The sequence below is a fragment of the Anguilla anguilla genome, chromosome 17, assembly GCF_013347855.1.
Source record: "Anguilla anguilla isolate fAngAng1 chromosome 17, fAngAng1.pri, whole genome shotgun sequence".
In the NCBI taxonomy this organism is placed as follows: domain Eukaryota; kingdom Metazoa; phylum Chordata; class Actinopteri; order Anguilliformes; family Anguillidae; genus Anguilla; species Anguilla anguilla.
The window spans coordinates 17,712,613-17,733,948 of NC_049217.1; the positions used below are offsets into that span (position 1 = coordinate 17,712,613).

At 42.9% G+C, this 21,336-nt stretch overlaps 1 protein-coding gene across 3 annotated transcripts in view; it reads right to left on the bottom strand.

Moving 5' to 3' along the window:
- The window catches only part of LOC118217179 (integrin alpha-3-like), a 37,625-nt gene extending 29,677 nt beyond the window's left edge, over positions 1–7,948 (bottom strand). Inside the window, exon 1 of one of the 3 annotated variants that reach the window (XR_004763135.1) lies at positions 7,511–7,944. Coding sequence is in view for 2 of the 3 variants with exons in the window: in XM_035399002.1 (XP_035254893.1) it covers positions 7,511–7,710 (200 nt within the window). In the remaining variant the exon portion in view is untranslated. Of the gene's footprint in view, positions 1–7,510 lie in introns of all 3 variants that reach the window. The other 2 variants (XM_035399002.1, XM_035399003.1) reach the window with 2 other exon arrangements.
- Between the last annotated feature and the right edge of the window lie 13,388 nt (positions 7,949–21,336).

Genomic DNA, 21,336 nt, shown 5'->3' on the forward strand with positions numbered 1-21,336 from the left:
GGGGGAAAACTATCACTAAAATGTAATCATAAATCAAATATAATGAAAAATGTTGAATGAATCCAAGCCGTGGACTACAGTGAAAGAATGAGTCTCCAACACAGACTCATTAGTGCCATTTTTCTTCTTTGCCTTGGCAGTCATTCAAGTGCCTGTGATCTTCTTATTCAGTATTTGCTACATCTTTCTCATGCATTCCTGCATGTATCTCCTCCATTTCAATAACACTGTGTAATCTGATTCACACTGACTCTCTGATAGGCATCAGGATTGGAAAAAAATGCATGATAACTGTCTATTGAAAAAGATAAAGGATGACACTATGCAATGAACCCAAAGATATGAGAGCAAATGTGCAAGCGAAACAATATAAATTTGGTCGTTTTGCTGCCCAATGTAAATTGCAGGCAATATCCAGAGCAGATTATCCTGTTTAAAATCCCTTTTTCAAATGAGCACCCTCGCGGGGATATCGAAAGCCGAGAAGCGCTCTGGTATCAACTTTTTGTGCGCTCGTGTCTCCTCAGATAAACAAGGTTCCGAAGAAGTTCCTTTTGCTGGCGTGGGAAAAGAATGGAACGGGACGGAGCGACCGGATCGGAGCCAAGCACGATCCAGGCTCCATGCCCCTCCTCTCTTCTCTCCGACATCGCATCGCATTATACAGCCATTATTACTGCCTCGCATTAATAATTTGTGGCGGATACTTTTCCTGAGTGCAATTTGTGCCATGATCCATGTTTTACAGCTTTTAGGACTTTAACCGAGTGGCAGCGGTAAAAGCGATGCTCCTGCTGCTCCACTTCCCCGCGCAATTCATCATCAAACGCATCCGCACCGAACAGAGCGTTTAAGGGTGGGAGAGAGGGCAGGGCCGACTGAGTGTGACGAAAAGGTAGAAGGTAGAAAAGAAAGGAAAGAATTGGATGGAAAGATGCAGAATGAGAGGAAAACTGTTTTTTTTTAGGGAATTAATCTATTTAATTACTTTTTTCAGTGTTGACCATAACCCAATATAGGACAAGAATCAGGACTGATTTAAACCTGGCAGAACGGGCCTTGAGGGCTATACTCTATAGAATTGCATTATGTTCCAAAGTGCAAGCATCTGACTCGAGGAGCTTCATCCACTCTGAAGCTGAAGCCCATCCAATAAATAACAGAAAATGCAGACTAACAGTGGCGCACCGCAAAAACCCCTGAGTTCAGTAAGGTTCAGTAGCGCTGCTATTTAAATGTGTATTTGACTCAGCCACAGCGACTACCCACTGGCCTTTCAGGAGAGAAAAAAAAACTCCTATAGTCGATGAACAGAACTTGCCCGGTACGGCCGCTGTACCGTGTCTGATCGACCGATGGTGGGCCATCGTGTCTCCTGGGTGAGTCTGACGAGAAATACCAGCGATGTTAGCCACTCCTGCACGCTACGCGGACAAGGGAGGGTGCCACATTCCAGACATAACTCGGGTCGGAAGAACCGACCCAAGCTCAGGTGACCACCTCTGAGGAACACAAGGCACAGCGCTGTGCAGACAGGAGCCCATTTGCTTGGTGCCCCTACAGGCCTCATGAGTGCTCAAGTTAAAAATGTCCGGCCTACAATGTCTACCTCCGTGGTTCCCCACCCTGTTCCTGAAGATCTAACATCCTGTAGGTTTTCACTCAAACCCTAACAAAGCACACCTCATCCAACAGCACGAGATCTACTGTCCTGTGTGTTTTCACTCCAACCCTAACAAAGCACACCTCATTCAACAGCTAGAGATCTCGTTGAGATGCTAATTAATAGAATCAGTTGTGCCAAATTAGGGTTGAAATGAAAACCTGCAGGATGGTAGATCTCCAGGAACAGGGTTGGGAACCACAGGTCTACCTTGTTCCAACAGAAAAATTGGGACTAAGCTGCTATAACCCTCCATCCAAAACATGGGATGGAATCAGTTTTTATGAACCTCAGGTGCACAGTATCATTTTGCTGAATTACTGTACAGTCCCCACTATACCACTACCTCTCATTTGTGCAATAGCCCGTTATGAACTGAGATTAGATTTATACTATTACGGTAGTAAAATTCTAAAAATAATCACTATGGCCTTTCAAAATGACAAAAAAAACTCACATTTTTGATTTTTTTTTTTTTTTTAAACTGAAGATGCTAATAGAAGGGCTTCTAATTTTTCTGGGCATACGACAGAGAGAAAACTAGAATTATCCAACAGGTTAGACTCTGAGTACAGTAATACACTTTTCCACCATATTTATTCTTTCACTAACAAACCTTATGAATAAAAAACCTTAAACAACAGATCCAGCTCCTCACCCTGAGCTGATGGGGACTGCGTTCTAGCTCCCAGACCAAATAATAACTTCAAATACTTCAATCCTTTAGACACCAGTGCAGTTTTTGCAAATTAAAGCCCATTTTAAATGAAGTGCCCACGTTCACCAGTATCCAGGACAGAATTCACTGGCGCCATCGGCCGCATCGTCCGGGTCATGACCCCGGCGACACCACCTTGGGCTCGCAGACACGCGGCGACAGCGCCCTTCTGTCTGCCCACCTCCCGGCGGGGTTGTGCAGGAGGCCTGTGGTGGCCTGTGTCGGCCGTCCCCACCCTCCCCCCCCCTCCCCCCAGACAGAGCAATGTCCAGGAAGCGCCCTGTCATGTCCATCCGTCTTACCGCTCAGAGCTCACTGCAGAACAGCTCATTACCGGATCTGCTCCCTCCCGGCCATCTCCATCCGCATCCCCTCAGTCTGGGAAGGTGCACGCCAGTGAGCACTGGCTTACATCAACCTCTCGCTCCCTCTGTCTCTCTCTCTGTCTCCACATGGACATGGACTTTATTATACATCTTTACTCTTTTTCTGAGCTTTCTCTGGCCCTTGCATTGTGTACACAGGAGGCCTCGAGTCACTGTGTCATCCGTTTCCTCATTTAAAACCAGGGGTAATGGTCCTATATGGTACAAAATGTTATAATGCAGAATCACTTCATGTGGTGTTCAAGGAGCTCAAACATTTTTTCTTTCTCTCTCTCTCTCCTCCCCCCTCCCTCTTACATTCTCTCTGCATCTCTCCTCTTTCTTGCAGACTCAACACTAACTGATCTGCCCTTAAAGGCTTGATATAAATCAGGGTGATCGATTATAGCCAAGAGTGCACCGCTCACCTGTTGAATACACCACAACTATATCCTCATATCACATCACAACATGGCCCTTCCACGTTATATTCAGCACAATTATACAGCTACCTCTGTAATCCTGCTTCGTCGAATAACCCGAGGGCTGAAATCAGTGGCAGAAAAAAAGCAGTTCCCTGGTAATGTCACATCATTCTGTCTTGTGAGGATGGTGGCTGTGTGATTTCCACATCTGGTGAGAGGGTACTTGGTGTGTTCCAGGTTTTACAGAGTTAAAAGATGGGTTGTGCCAAAGAAATAGAAGCACCTATGTGACTTGGATGGCACAAACTCCATTTCCAGTTAATTAAAGTTGGATTGTGTTTTATTCCAAAGAACAGATTCCCTGCTGGTACATAAGCACAGCTTGCTTTAGTTACTGCATGCCATGTACATTCCTCCATTGCAAAAGCATGCTTCTTACAGATTGAAACAGCCTTAAGGGGGCCGGGGGCGGACACGGGGAAGAGTTATGTATGGCGGCAATGCCAGTTCATGTTGATAAATAACTTTATTTCACATTTGCTACCATGATACAGACAAGATGAAAAATGAAAGCAGTTCTATAGCCCAGAGACCCCAGTCTTGTCACGGACATTCAGTAGTTTAGGAAATTAGACCAACATTTATCCATAGCTGTCGTAACTGGCTCTTTGTCGCAAACACGTTTTATAGAACTTTACAGGAAAGAGCACATTAGACACCAAAGATGGGCTTGATGCTGTAATAAGCTCCTTCTACTTGTGCTCTGATCCATATTTTAGAGGACAGGATAGTGAAAAAAGCAATGAGACATGCACTGCCGTCTCTCCCACTAGGCAGATCAGGCACTGTGCCTAAGGCCCCGCCTTCTCGCCCAGGGCCCCGTCTACTCGCCCAGGGCCCCACCTTCTCACCCAGGGCCCCACCTTCTCACCCAGGGCCCAAGCAGCAGCAATCAGAAAGCGCCAATGTATTGGAGGGACCCCCAAATTATTTGTTTGCCAATGGCAAGTCTAGGAATGGCTTTGGAGACATAGATTCCCACCAAATTAACCCTCCCCAACCCTGGGTGGCGCTGCTGTCACTAATGCATCACCCTGTGGGGCTTGCGGGCCCAGTTGGCATTGCTACAGTCGGAATTTGAATGGTCGGAATGGTGCCTTAACGCGCTGAGCCACCCAGCAGCTCCAAGACAACTGCTTTTAGTAACACAGGTACGGACCAATTGCATAGATAATACAAGCAAGGAATTTAATTTAAGGCAAGTAGCAACAACTTAAAATTTGTTTACCATAAGCAGGTGCGCATTTAATTAAAATGACACTGAACTTCATTGCCAATTGCTCAGAACCTGCCAAGAGGACTTAACCCCTTTGTCCTGATGAAGCTTAACCAGGGACCCACAATTCTATTTACACAAGAGCCACAGTGACATGGCCACTTACTTCCCTGTCTTCTTTCAGCAGTTCCCCAAAAGAAAGTGATAGGCCTCTATCACAGCCCCTTCCAAATTTTGTTAAATCTCACCCATCTCAGGATGTTTACTTTTTATTGTATTTAACCTTTATTAAAACAGGATAGGCTCACACTGAGATTAAAAATATCCTTTTTACGAGCGACCTGTCTAAGACAGGCAACAGCAAGTCGATTACACAAAGTTGCAGACAGACAACATCTATCAAACACAGCAAATGGAGTTAAAATCAAGATCATGAATATGGTACATTCCACCAAATCTAGCCAGAACATAAACATGGCAATGAGACCGCCTCTCGATCCTTAATCGTAGATTTAAAAACACCAAGAGCAGGTATCAACTCATTTTCTAATACATTCCAGGTAGAGGGAGGAGGACACACAAATGCCCCTCTCCACCACCTCTGTACGGACACTGGGGACAGACAACAGGAATAAATCCTGAGCAGGACGACAATATTCCCGAGCCCTTTTCTGCGAGGTATGCTGATTGGAAAGGTTATCCGTCGCACTGCGCAGGGCCTAAGGACAGGTGCTGCCCACGCAGACAAGTCAGATAAAACCTATAACCTTCTGCAGTTCAGCGAAAGGGCAGCATGCACTTAATCTCTCACCCATTCCGGGGAAAACGCGAAAGCCACGAAATATCATGTGGTCACTGCACTCACAAGACGTGGGTCTCCATGCAGCATCGGCCATTACTGAAGTCAGGGGTTCATGCATTCTTTCACTGCAGGGAGACATCTCACTAATCTATGCAGCGCAGCTTCATCTGAGTGAAATGAATGCACAACAGGAAGTTTTATCGGGAACTTTAACATGCAGGCGCACGTATTGGGACTGGGTCCAAATATAGATTTTTTTTATTATCTATTTTTCCTTTTTACATCTGCAACAGAATTATACCAAATTGATGCAATTCTGCCTACATTTAAAATATTAAACTTGAAAATAAATTGCCAATAGTGAACAGCAAAACATAAAAGCCATATATCAAATAAACATACAGTTACACAGTATATTATCACTGCCAGGGGACAAAATTCAAAAGAAAGAGTCCTCCTGTCCTCCCTCCCTGCCTCCCTTCCCCCCTCTATGGTCAGAGTATGAGGTAAGAGCAGATTCGCTGCCTTATTTAGAAAGAAAGAAAAAAAAACCTGAATATTAACATCACCTGTAACTAAGTTTAGGGTCAAACTGAGTGTTCTCAGTGGTCAAACTTCATCACTTCATCATTCAGAGCAATGTTTTAAACTGTTATGTTCTTTTGTACATTTTATAGGACATTATTAATTACTGTATTTAACACTACAGAAATACTGCCACCACTCTCTCACCCATTACACGTACAGTAAATTAATGGCATTTCACTGTACTGCAAAGATGACCATTTTTAATACCAAATATGTCAGCTCACTTTTCTCCAGTGCCATTATAGTAATGGAAGGATTTAATATAGGCTAGATTGTGTTAACTACTATTCTTACTGTGCCTTCTTAATCAAACTGCATTGATTAATGCATTAACAACAATTATTAACAACACAGTGCTCAACTGTTACTGCAATTGCTAATAATAATAAGCAGATCTACTGCGAAATGACAGTCACTCAGAAAATGGGCGGAAAGTGGCGGAAAATGGGGAAAGTGGTTATACCCTACAACGGAGTTTTATATAATTAAATTTTTTGTCACATAGTCGAATTCAGATATGTTTAAGAATCAATTTTAAAAGTGCGCACCAAGATTCCCCAGAAAGAACAATCATCATGCATTACGATCTTGTCCACCATTGCTAGCTCTTACTCATTCCGGCCTTATCTGTTCTGAAACCTGGAATGTATGTAAATGCAGTTAATGATTAATGGAAGTAGGCCTACACCGTGAAAATAGGATCCCGTCGTTCCACTGAGGCGGCAGCCAAATTACCATAAAAGTACATTTTCAAAAAATTAAAGTAAATGTGTGCTCCACAGTAGGCCTAGCTGTAGCCGGTATGAAACTTTGTTGCACGGGTTTGTTTGAAAAATGTCTAAGGTCGACAATGACTAGGACTACAATACTGTAAATCATGGACCCTCGACAGCACTATAATTACAGTGAAAATTAATTTCATGATAAGTCTTGTGCAGCACTTACGAGGTTACTAATCGGCTTCATCCTATTTAATCAACATTAAATACTACGGATTAAACTGGTTTACATGGAGGGGTAGGGCATAACCAACATAACTGATGTTATCTGCAAACTATTTAATCAAATGTGTTCGAGAAAATGAAACGCCACAGAAACGACAGCCAACGTCGCTGTTGCCTTTATACCACTTAGGTTGCTCTGAACAACAAACAGTTCTTTTTACCCAACCTTAAAACGGAAATCGCATTAATTTTGCGGCCAAACTTGAACGACTGCAGTAGGCAGGCAGTTGTAGGGTGCACGATAACAGGTGACACTGGTAAAACGGTTTGCTCAAAGCACCAGTCGCAGCTTAGCTATCAGCCTACAGTGTACTTCTGGAACACAAAGTTGTTCTAATTCTGCGTCCAAAGTCTAAAGAGGATAAACTAGCACGAGACCATAAAACAACAGCAAAGGGAATGTGTTTGTTAGACGCGGTTTACTCCAGCTAACACGTGCGTTTATAGGGGAACTTTTCGGTCAAAGATTGTATGGGGGTGATATGGGGCCAGAAATGGGCTAACTCTGATACAAAACTATTTATTTGACATTCGACTTTCTGATTACATATTTCCCGACGCAATAAGCTACCACATGGAAATTGAAGAGAGAGAAGCGTGGCTGTCTACTCCATTCTCGCGCGGCGCACACAGCCAAATGACGGATTTTCGAAACGGACTTTTACTTACAGGTATCTGGACGCTCCTTTCGTCTGCTTGTGCAACGCCACGGATAATCCAAAGAAACTGTCTTTGGTTTTTCCGTCTTTAATCACCGGGAATTGCACATCTAAGTTAAACGCAATACAAATCCGTATTGTGCTCAATAAGGCGATCAATAAAAAACAGAAACCCGCTGACAACAAGTGCAACCGATCAGGCTGAGCCATGTTTACTCCCAGCAGTGTAGCCCGCTCGCGATCCCTTGTCAGTGGAGCCACACACCATTAATAAACCTCTTTCGTGTGTGTGCGCGTTATTCTCCTGCTCTCTAAAATTCACCCCTCCCTCTCCCTTTCGCATCCACACCCATTCACTGAATACATTCATGCCCATTGTAAACATTAGTCATTTCTTCCGGTGTGCCGGACAGGCGTAAATTAAATCCCTGACGTGGTTCCGACACAAAATAGAAGTCATCCACCTTGACAATGTTAATATATGCGATGTGCCGGAGGCTACGTGATTATTTTCGCAAATGCGCTGTTGACCAACAGCGTGCGTGTGCGTGTGCTCAATATGTGCATTTTTATATAAACTACAGTTGCAAAAAAAGCATGTAGCTAAAATCTAATGTAACCTGTTGAATCAGAAAAAAATCGAACCAATCATAACGGGCAAAAACCACACTACCATTTCAGATCAGCCTCAGGTTTTTGGTCGAGGAAGGATAGGATGAAACCGTATTGAGACAAGGACATTAAAAGATAAAGCTTCACAGATTACCAAAACAGTCTGAATGTACAAATGAATGTACCCACTACGAGGAATTTTTGAGTAGCCTATTATTTATCATCCATGTGGCCTACTGACAAGGTTAAAATTCAGGATCTGTTACTTGGCTTTCCATTTCCCACGACCTGTGAAAACACATATAATTGCACAAACTACTATCATATACTTTTTTTTCATAAGTATTCTTCTATTTATTAAGAAAAAGGAAAATCCAAGATGATATGTAAAGGCACCTGACTCGAGCAGATAACTAAAGAGGACAAAGCTACGTTTAATCTGACCAGGAAAAAAAGGTATTTCCGGTACAGGTCAGAAGCCTGTAAATTAAGTTGATTTGCAGCTCAGTGAATGTTTGTTATTAAGCTGATTTGTTGAGCCTCCCCCTCACACAGCTGTTTGCGGCTTGCACGGGCCTCTGAACAGCCCTGCTAGTAACGGACAGGCTCTCTGCATATCTGCGCAGAGTCAGTCAAATGTGGGCACCCCCCCCCACCCCACCCCCCAAGAGCACCCTGGGAGGGGCCAGGGGAGAGCTGTTTCTCACTGAGACTCGAAGCACTGCCCCTATCACCCTGTCCTGGTATGATTCCAAGTTTCCGAATCACTGAGCCGACTTATTCACCCACCCTCCCAATAACTACATACCACACAAATGCGTGCCTGCACAAATACACAGACGCGCATGCACACACACACAGGCACACACACACTTCCCCATTTCTCTGATGCTTTCTGAACCTTGAAAGACTTTTCCTCAATCTTTTTGTAGGCCGATTATGGAGGCGGGCATTCCAGGGTTTGGACACCCCTGTCACGTGTACATTTATCCAGGGCATGTATTAACTCATGAGGTAATAGACATAGAAGAACTTCAGGAAATTAGAAATGATTCTGGGATCAGGGCATTTCTCAGCATGACCAGCTAATCTCCAGACATGGGCAAAAGCTCCTTGTTTGATCATATTTCAGTCCTGCTTGTTCCATCCCAAATCCAATGCAATTAAACAGTTAGACTGTATGACCATGTGGAATGGCTGTGTATCTGATGGCACATAGGTGAGGAGATTACTGAGTGTGAGAGGGAACAGGAGGAGATGACTAAAAGTGAAACTAGAGGAATGACTTTTTTAAATTTGCTCTTCTGATAGAGGATGCATCTGTTGTGGGGTGGGGGTGGGGGGCATACATGCCCCTACAGGAAGCATATTGCATCATTAGCTCCTTGCAGTAATACGCCAGGTGCATACAGGTTACTTTCCTTCTATTATGGAACTCCTCATGTGGGTAACAGCAATGACTAGGCTGTTGATTCACAACTAGGTAGTGTTGATTCAAACTAGTAAGCATCGATTAAAACTATAGGGAGTATTGGTGCAAACAAGCGAGAGAAAATGTCTGAACATCTTTCATAAACTCTTTTTTTAATGAGTGGAAAGGAAGGGGTCTTTTCTTAAATGGGTCAGCCAAGAAGAATTTACATCACATGTTTTATTCAGCCAATCAGATGTCATCAAATGTACTACTGCAGTAGCACAGCTGCTAATCACCCATTCATTTGGAACTTAAATAAAGCAGCTGTGGAGCCCATTACAGTAGTCAGGGTTAAGTCTGTATAGAGCACATTTCTAGATACAGCTCTTCAGTGATTCACATTATAAATCTATTTGCCAAATAGCTTACAGAGAAATGTTCTGACAGGCTTGGCATTTAAAAGGGGATCGTTGGGAGAGCTATAATCAGGTCCTAACATGAATGACTGCTTTATAGATGAGTATAATTTTGTAGCATAAGCCATCATTTGTTATAAGATTTTCCAACCTTTATGAATGTTATATTTCCAAACTTGTCATAGTATGAGCAATTCATTAGATGTTGTGTGCTAATTTTATATAGCTGAATATCATTGAAATGTTCAATAACAAACAAGCTTTAGCTATATTTAGCATGAATTGGGTACAAACAGAGCTGTCCCTCCCACTAGATCAGATCAGGCACTGTGCCTAGGGCCCCGCCTTCTTGCCAAGGGCCCCCCCTTTATCACCATCCTTTGAACACAGAATGAGAAGGTTCCACTGATATGGAAGGGCCCCCAAAATAATTTTTGGCCTAGGGCCCCCCAAAAGTCTATGGACAGCTCTGGGTACAGATCCCTCTTTTGCCCTGGTCCTTATGAGTGCAGTTAGTCCAGCAGAACGTCTCATGACTGTCTGGGCGAGGGAGGGTTTCCATAGACTGGGCAGTGTGGTGAAATGTCACTCACTTTGGTGCATTAAAGATCTACTGGCAGCCTTGCAGTTTGTGGACTGTTAGCAGTTTGACTTATAGCCTCGATTGTGTTGTTTTTTTTAAGCTACTGCTGAATGTCTGTATATTCTTTTAGTTTTTTTTTTACTGAGTTGAATTCTGTAGATTTATACTGTATAGTGACATTGCGGCTGATTCCACTGAATTATGACAATATGTATTTTTGAGATTGTAAATGATTGTAGGATACTGACGTTGTTGTGTAACAATGGATTCAGGCCAATTTGCTATGTGACTCCCCCCCCCCCTTTAGGGACCATAATGGATATATGTTTTTTAGCTTTCTTGTGTTATACTTGATAGTTTTTTATGACTGGTACCTGATGATGTTCCTGCTGGCATTTCCTCTTGTATTTTTCTGAAGATTATCAAATAAATTCAATCAATCAATCAATCAATGCATCCAGCACCTGCCCAAATTAGACAAAGACAACAGGCATGCGTGCCACTACCTACCTTATCTACCTTTGAGACAGACCATTCATAGTTTTAAAAACAGTGGAAGAGAATAATTACACCCCTGTCGGCCACACCAAACAAACAGACCTGCACGGCTACAGGGTCCATCGCTATGATGCACAACTGAAACATTTTCTGTGCGCTTTATTCCTCAAATGGATCGCACTCACGCAGTTGAACTTCTGCATTTCGTCTGCTTTCTCACGCAGTTTAGCCACAATGAGTTTTTTTTCTCAGCTGATTTCAGAGCAGATGCATGACTGCACATGACAGGGAGATGGGAAGCTAACAGGCATGCAGGTGTTATCAGAATCAGACCTTATTCCTTCAGTCGCATCGGCGCACATTCTGAATTACTGAGTCCTGTGTTTTGCAGAAGTTTCTCCAGATAAGCATCGTGTTTTCAGCAAACCGCAACAGAGACAATCAACTGACTCATGTTCCCCTGTGGGACTGAAAGGTTCGATATCAGATTGAAGATAAATTAGTGACGACAGCGACCAGTTTCGCATATCAAGACCAGTTCATAGGACCATAGATCAAGGGACCAGGACAGCAGCGTTTTGTTTGAGTACTAAAAACATTTTTGAACAGCCTGTTCACTGTCATCCTGTGGAAGCTGGAAAGACACGTAAAAGACACTATGTAATTTGTCATTACATAGTGATATCCAGTTGCAGGGTCACTGAGAATGAATGCACTATTGCACTGTATAATCTTTTATACATGGGTCCATTGTTATTATGTTGTTTAAAGATAAGTATAAGTATCTAAAACATACCCAGAGACTCTTACTTGGTCTTTATCAGCTGATGTTGTTAACCTCCTATCAAAAATAAAGCCCTTACAAAATAATATTTTAAAAAAAAGAAAGAATTCTGGCAAAAACTGAGAATACCAAACTTCTTACAACCACTTCCTCTTTGATTGCCACCTCTACATCATTTCAATGGGTGTAAGCCTCAAACAAACGCCCGTGATGACGAGTGCCGTACATATTTATACTGTGAGAGCGCCCATACCAAGCCGCAGTATCGTTGCTGCTCCAGGATTATTGTTCTTATTGTATCCGGCCCCTCTTATCTGTACAAACCAGTAGTGGGTCTTAATAAGGGACAGACAGGAAACAGGAAGTGAAGCACTGGTCCAAGTCAGCCCAATGTGTGACTGAGTGGGCCTTTTCATTTAGCGGCTCCTGCATTCGTAATCCTGAATACCCACAATGCTCGTGGCTTTGGACCTCCCAGACTGCCTTGCGTCTGCAGCGATGGCTTTGCAGCAGAACTTTCGAAAACTGTGTCCTTCGTGCAAATGTTGTGGTGTCTGCGGCTACGTCAAGTGGTCAGGTTGCTATCGTAGATGGCAATCATGTTGTGAAAATTTTACTCCGCTTCACTGAACTTTCTTTCACTGAAGAGGAAATGCACTGGGTATATGCGAAACATGCTGCAAACAAAAAAAAAACTCACCCAAGACCAATCCCTGAGCTCATCTCAGCTCATCTTCTAATTATACAGCTCTGAGGACAGTTATGGTCTTTGCAAAAATGAGCTTTTATCACTTCCCTTTAATTTGAGTGTCCTTACTTACAGTTATAATGGTGTCATATAGTGGAACTATCTACACTGTGAAGTACCAATCATTTTATCTGGCCCTATACAATTGATGACCAATATAGAAGTCCAAGGGTACATTAGCTCCTTTTGTTTTATATGTTATAATATGTGAATATTAAATACCCACGGGTGTTCATGCCTCTCGGCGAGCACATGGCCTAGCTCCGCCCCTCTCTCTTAGCCCCACCCCTCTCTCTGCCCTCAGGAACAGAGCCCTGATCCAGTAGCTGTGGCTCTGCTCAGAGCTGACACCACTCAGGATGTTCTGAGCAATTTACCCCCCCCCCCTTTCATTTTGTTGTTTCCTTTCATTCATCTCTTCTGCCCTGTTCCTTTCTTCCTGCTCAATGCTTCCCCATATCTCAATTTCAAACTGAATTGGATGCCTGCAGCAGTATTTGTTTTGAGCTTAGTGTACAGCAGTGGTAGCTAACCCTGTTCCTAGAGATCTACCGTCCTGCAGGTTTTCACTCCAGCCCTAACAAAGCAAACTTCATTCAACAGCTATAGATCTTGTTGAGCTGCTAATTAGTAGAATCAGGTGTGTCAAATTAGAGTTGAAATGAAAACCTAGGAACAGAGTTAGTTACCACTGGTGTATAGTATATCTTCCTGAGAAGCAGCAATTCATTTAGCCCCCTGTAGTGGACATGAGTTTCTGGTCATAATTTAAAGAACCATATATCCTGCGATGCTGAAACACACAGTACAAGGGACATTCAAATAAAAAATAAATGAAACAGTATTTTCAGTGAAATGTGTTTTTGTCATCCGCGAAGCTTGTATTATGTCTAAATTTAAACTGCTTTTTTCTGCCAGGTCTCAGGAGGATAGTCAGGGCACAGTACATTCAGTATCAGAGATGTGTGGACAGAGAAACTTCCTTGTTCTGTGATCTTAGAAATGGCTGCCTTATCTGTGAGCGTTTGGGTGGGACTGTTCTCAGGAATGGCTGTGTTATCTGAGACTGGGGTAGAGGGGCAACTGTGCAATCAGTGACCAGATTAGAGGCTTCCATAGTATGTACACAGAGTTCTTCAAAGAGGGGTTTTCAACCTTTTCTGAAACTTTTCATGCATCCTAAAATGGTCTAATTTTTTTTTTTTTTACATATGCCCAGAAAACTTTTCTTAACATGGTTTACACTGGTGTACTCTCTTACCATACCTTTCCTGTGATTGGCAGCAGTTGCTAAGACCCTTAGGTTTGGAACCATGTTTCCTTTGGAGTATCCTAATGCACATCATCTGGTGCTACTGTAAATCCAATTACACAGTTTATTCTGGGAATGTTACGTTTTTCATTATAATGTTGTCCACTATAATTCTGAATCACACAGTAAAAAAAAATAAAATAAAATAAAAGCTATTTTCAGCAAAGGCCTAATTCACTGCTATGCTCTGGCCTCTGAATCCTGTTGAAGGCCTGAGGTAGAGTAATGCCTACACATTTCTCCCAACTTTCCCACAGCACTGCCAGCAAGGCTGTGAACAGTTAGTATTTTCCATTTTGATAGCATTATCCGTTAATTAAAATGACAAAATTTACATTTTTGTGCTGGGTATCATTTCTGACACGTACATCCACAACCCAAAATGACACTCCATCCCTTCAGCTATCATGGCATGGATGAAAGGGAAAATGGGAAATTGAGTTTCCCGAGATGAAAATCTCAGTGAAGATCTCCAGAATGAGGAGTTAGCTATAATTTGAGCCGGGGTGGCACTTCCTGCACTGATTAGGCACGATAGGAAGTTTGCCTGAGTGACAGGAGATGGACAACAAAAAGAAGCTCATTTGAAGAGGACTGGCACAGTGATTTTTCACATGCAAAACATCCCACTTTCAAACAGAAGCCTGTAAACATCTATTGGCTACTGAATGACGTAGATGAAACAAACATGTTGTCTTCCCATACCAGACCTCAACAACAAAATTTGCATATCCTTCATAATATGACACTGTCATTTATTAAATATTAATTTCCAAGACTAGGAAATATATTTCATATACTAGGGTATATTGCAAAATAGCAGCCTATTTTTTAAAAATTTTTTATGATTGTCTCAATTGTCATCTGTCACAACCAATGGCACAGGTTTGCAATAATGAAAACAGCTTTCATTATATTTATGCGCTTTATCATAGGGTGCTAAAACCTTTACAGTGGTGAGGATACTTGTATAGACCACCAATGTGGATGCCATTAGCCAATAGGGATTAAAAAGATGAGGAAGAGTATTCTTCTGTGGATTGGAACAGTCCTGGTAACAACTGAGAGATAGGCCCTTAAAAGATTGCTCTCTGCGTGTGTGTGTGTGTGTGTGTGTGTGTGTGTGTGCCTGTGTGTGTGTTTGTGTGTGTATAAACAATGTAGAGTAACACATTCTCCAAGACATTGCTGCCGATGCCCAGCCTATTCGAAACCTTAAATTACCAGAATTCATGAGCCATTTGTCAGGACAGATGTCTTCTCTTGTTCCCTCCGTAAGGTCACCGGTTTGTGGTAACCCACCCAGAGTGCAGAGAACGCTGCGGCACGCGCTGCAGGTGTGTCACACAGTGAACAATGGAGGACCGTCCGCGTGCAAACAGCCTCCTCCATCCGACGGGGTCAAGCTTCCCCTTCTGGGAGCGACTGAACGCATCGCCGTTCATCACAAAATTGAGTCGTGTGATAAAATCCTTCTCTTGAAAAGCCTCCCAATTTCCTCCCCTCCGCTGACCCTTGGTCCCCTGGGCAAGATTACGCGAGGAAGGAAATGGCTGTTTTTGGCATTTGTCTGAGGGGTAGCTGGTGAAAATGAAATGAAACTTACTGCGGGAGTAACACAATGAATTGTACACGGCAAACCACTGTCCCAACATACATACGTAATACTGGACCAAATTTAACAAGAAATTTTGCATTCAACAAATTTTGCGTCCTTCAACAATGCTCGGCACATTACTGGCAGAAAGATAAGACCATAGATTATGGATTAACTCAGGATCATGTATATTTGTAGACTGAATGCTACAAACTTCAAGCATTTCCACATGGAAGCTACAGAGCTCCCCTCACCCCTCTCATAGCCATCCTTAAACATTTCTACCAAGCATTGATTTGTTAAGTTGTGGAATGTTCTCCCACAGTAAAGTCTAGGTTTTGAAGGTTTTATTTTTTATTTTTTATAACTCCCCCATCCTTTTAACGGTCACTCCCTGAACTGAAGCAAACAACGTCAAATAAGGACATTGAAGTGAACAATGTCCTTACTTAAGCTGGGCCTTAAAAATGAAGAACTGCTGTGTTTGTACAGCAATTCCACATTTCCTCCACACTGATCTCAGCTTCGCTCATCACGGGCTCTCCACATTCATCCACTTCACCCAGAAAAGAGCCCAGACTCGCGTGAAACACAAGATATCACATCCGCTCGAGAAACCTTACCTGCTCTTTGTCCTGAGCAGAACCCTGTGCTTCACACGGTGGATCTATTTCTTGGCAAACATGCATGCCCTGTTCTCTACAGGGTCTAGTCCTGACATCTGGCTTCTCTTGTCCTGTCTGGTAAATATAATAGGATTCTTAGCTCAATCCTGAATATTTGTTGGGCGTCCCTGAGCCGATCGGAGACATCATACGAGGGACATGTGCTGCACCAAAGATGTGTGGCTTATATCGGGGATCAGGTCATATTGTTCAAATCTCTGTGCTGAGCCTGAGATAAATTGCAAACAAGTTTTGAGAAAAAGGTAAACATTCAGATGAACGGCCAGAAAGAAGGGATTGACCTGACACAGGAAAACAAGATGCAGTCTGCAATCCGAGCAAGAATAGATTTTCTTTTCTTTTTTTTTTAAATAGATGAAAGGTTATCCCCTGTTAATGCTGTCCTTCTCATACAGGATGAATGGGAGGGGAGAGTAGATCCTGAATGGCTCTAACATGCTTGTTTGTCCAGGCAAACTCGGAGTCCATCAAGGTCCCCAGAAGTATTAACGGTGTCCTGTGGTCTTAACTCGATGAGTGTGATTGGGTTAGAGTACACTGCTGAAGGGCACAGGGATGTCTCTCTAATCCACACAAATGGCTCTCATTCTCCTGCTCCAACTAGGACATCACCTGTCTCAAATCACAGGTCTTGCTGATGCACTCCCGGCTTTGAACTATTTGTGTGTTATATAAGAACCGTCACAGTTAAGCTATACATTTTACCCTAGCGTATATTCATATTATTATTTATATTATATAAGTTAAAGCAACAGTTACATGAGGCTCTATAACAAGGGAAACAGAGAAACATATTCCTCACATGTTTTGTCAGCTCTTGTTGACCCAACACTGTTCCAAATCACTTTTCATCCCACAAGGCATGGCCCAGAGAGATGAAAATACATAATGCACAATTTGATCATCCAGCAACACATGATACTGTGATGCACATTTGCCACTGCACTATAGTCAATGAGCGACTGTAAGGATGACATATTGTCACTGAATTAGATCATACATGATTTCTGACGGTAAATAATGATGCAGAGAGGAACGCATGGCCGTGTATGTGGAGACACAGAGAGTCATCCCTTCCATTAGAGCAAGCTGATATAATTTACTGGGTGTTCCTACCAGTTCCTGGCTGTGGCTCAGAGAGATAAGTGAAAGGCTTGTTCTCGCTGCTGGGAGATAGCAAAGAATTTCCCTTTCTTTCAAGTCACAATGAGATTCTCTTCACTGTGTCAAACTGAGACCCACCCACCAAGTGCAAGTCGATAAGGTTAGCCGGTGTACAGCAGGTCCTCACTCACTAAGAGCCAACATGGTGGAAAGTACACAGTGTGACATCACGTGAAGCCAACCAAGCATCACTGGAGCATAGAGGACAGGATCCGACCTGCTATTACAATAATTAAAATACTAGAATAATTAGTTCTGGGGCCTTTGTGTCCAGTAAAAGAATAATGAACTATGGATCTGTACTTCTTTTACTTCTCTCACTTAGATAATTAAAAGTCTTTTCTTCCTGGCAGTGTGAGGGCTAGTGGCTCAGAATATCGACGGTGAGACACAGCCCGCTGCCTCTCAGTCACTACTTCCATAATAACTGCCTTTGTTCCGTACTACACACTGGCATTTTAATCTGGAATCCAATTCAGCCCTGGCAACAATGCATCGCTTCAGCCAGAGCCCTGCTAGACACATTAGCCAGAGTGAGTCTGGGAGGCAAAGTCCAGGATCAAAGGTTGTACGGTATCCCACAAGTTTAAAAAGCTCAGGACTTCAGTTCCCATCAGCCCCTCTGCCAAATGTGTTGCAGCCTTCAAAGCACTTTGTGGTGCATTACCTACTCCTAGTAATCGTAACAGAGGAGTGTTTTGTATATTGTGCGATATATTAAACAGTGGATTCCCTCCCATTTCTGATTCATGTTTTCACTTCTCGTAAGGGAATCCAAGATCAGTACTTTGTACCAGGATTGGCACAATCTCTTAGGCAATATGCTTATAGTCTGATTTCTTTGTGCTACTATTTTTTGCTTTCCTATGGGGGAGGGGGGGTGTTGGGGTCAAAGGACAAGTGAGGGGAGTGGCATCGTTTATTAACCACAGAAGCAGGCTCCCCAAATAACAGGTTGAATTACGTCTTTCGAGGGAGCTGTAATTTTCCATGCCCGCCCGAAATTGCCTTCATCGCTTTCTTCCCCCCCCAAAGACTCCTGGTTACTCTGACTGATGCGTTTTCTGACCTCCGTGCGAAGGCAGCGAGGACGTCCTCCGAGCCTCTCGGCGGCCCGCTGGGTTTTCACCGTCCTCCCTCTCTCCGCTCCGTCGGGCCGCCAAAGTCATCCGTCTGGAGGACGTCCCAGCCTTCGTCTAACAATCCTCGCCGATTCCCGGGGGTCACTGTGCTCCGATGTTTCAATACGCCACCAGCGTTATGCTGTCCCTGCAGAAACGTTCAGAGACAAATACAGTATGAAACTGCATGAAGATTCATTTTCAAACGTTTGTGGAAATCTGGATAAGGACTGTGAGTGCAAGGGCTGCATATATGTAAGTTTTTTAAATTTTTTTAAAAAGCAATAATTCAGCGAGATGAACTGATATCTGCTTGAAAATACTCCAATGTCCTTACATATACCTCAGAAGCAGCAATGAAACCAGACAGACATCCCGAGCGTAAAAGTCCATCCACACACTACAGATCTCAGCTTGTGGTGTCTCCAAACTCTTCCTTGTACAATAATCACACACCTGCTCTTCTTAACCCCACAGAGAAGGGGTCGTAAACTCCAGTCCTGAAGGACAGAAGTCTCTGCTGGTTTTTGTGATTTCCTCTCAATCAGCAGCCAGTTTACGCCTCTGAAACAAGGTGTGCTGACTCTTTAGCCAATCAGTGACTTAAATGAGCACATCAAAACCCAGCAGACACAGCGGGCCCCAGGAGCCCAGGAGGGGGTCCCTGGATCAGAAAAGGCTGAAAAACCTGCTTTTGACCACAAACTTCAAATGCAAAAAAAACTAAATACTAAATATGTTTGGGCCAATCAAAAACATATCTAAAATAAGAAATAATATCAAAAACCCCGGAAAGTGAACTCTCCCTGATTTGCTATTACAAAATGATTAATGACTGTGGATGTAATCTATAAAGTATAATTTCTCTATAAATTCTCCATAAAGACTCTGATGGGCCATCAGCCTTAGACATCGCTTGTTTAAAACTTTCATTTCGTATGCATGCCCTAAGTACACTGATGTAAAATGAAAATAATACAAGGATTTAATTTACTGACTTTTCACTTAGTGCTGCTCATCAATGCTCAGTTCTGCAGCAAAGTGGGGTCACCAGCACAAATTGGCTTCAACAGATGGCAAAACCATTAAGGAACAAAAATTCCTCCAAACTAAGTCGGTAGGCTAAATCTGATCAACATAAGCACATGTCCAGACTTTGAGTGGAGATGGAAAAGAGAGATTAGAGATATTATAGACATGCCTTCATAACTTTAAAAAAACAATGATTGTAAAATGTATCACCAATAAAACTTGTGAAGCATGAAAGTGAACCTGAGGAGTACAGGACTGTAGTTTTAGGAACCGATATAGGATATAGTGCAGAGTACGGACGCAGGAATATCTTCGCTAATTGATGCCATGTGCCGTATCGGTACTGAGGATCACCAACACATTTTTCCAATTTCCCACTAAAACACAACTCTGCAGCCTTCTGCAGCCGCATCCCACACAGATACACAGGGTTCATATGTCACATGCGGCATTTAGGGTGGTGTAATTCATTTTACCATCAGCCCAGATGTTATCTAGATGCAAAAAAAAAAGAAGATGGCACATTGAAGCATAAATGCAAATACATTGGGGGATGCCCAGTTTGCGTGTGTTCACGCTCATTGCCACAGCCTTCTCTACCAGTTTAGGAGAGAGCAGACAAACACATGCTCGTGCTCTGAAACATGTGACTCCAGGATTCCGCATCTTTTCACCCCTCTATTCACCAGTTAAGTCGGCCCAGACAAACTGCAGGTGCCATATAGCGCTGATGTGCAATCAGATAAGGACAGTCCAACACAAAAAATAAGGAAATCTCAACAAGTATTTTAGTCTTATATTTAGACTTTAAATCATATTTCTGTTTTTTGCTAAATGACACAAAAATATTGCCAATGAGGTGAGACAGTTTGACTAATTTCAGGATTTGCCAGTGGGGTAAGAAAATTTCACTTGTTAAGCAAACAGTAGCTTATGACAGGCTGATATGAAGGATTTTAGATTTTAAGTCTCATTATTAAAGACTAAATCACTTGTAAAGACAGACTTAGTTTGCAGTGCATTCAAAACCCTCCTTCCCAGGGCAAAACTAAAGCTAATTATGCATTATTATCCATCCCATGGGCCCGCTGGGTACTGTCTCAGATATGTGGTCAGAATTTGGTGGAAGACTGACTGTGCAGCATGCGCTGAAACAGTGTCTTAACATGATAAGTACCCAGAATCCTCTATTATTCTACATAAATGTCTGTGGCTTAGCTGTGCGGATAATTAGGGTTGAGGACCCATGGGTGTGGCTCTGTATAGGAGGCACCCTGAGTCATCCCGACTAAAAACCTGAGCAATTTCTACCGCACAAACTTCCATTAGACAAGGGAGGATGCTCCTTGTTCTTTTTGAAGAACATTAGACGCAGTCACCATTACAAGCATTCGGTGTGGTGCATGTTATAACACTTGTCCATTGAAGGGTCATGCTCATTCAGATTTTTAAAAAGGGCTGGGATAACTGTTAAAATTAGTCACTGCAGGCAAAAAGCTGCCAGTTACGCTTGGCATGTTACATGGGATCATGCCATTTAGGCAAAGCTACATAATCCTGTAATTGCAGTCTTACGGTACTGGGAATATACAGTACCTCTTCTCCTTGGCAACCACTCAAATGACTGTTAAAGTTCAAACCTTCAAACGTGGATTTATGAGAATACCATCATCACCACTTCTAGAGAAATCATTTGGAACTGGGGTGAGGCGTGTACCAAAGTCCACAGGGTGGCCCTTCTCAACTCACGTGTGAATCCCCCTGTAACCCTGGTTGGGGTTTTGCTCCTCCACACACACTTTTTTGCTACCCTCTCTGCCTTCTCCAAGAGAGTAAAGGACAAATCACAGTGCATACTTGAAACATGTT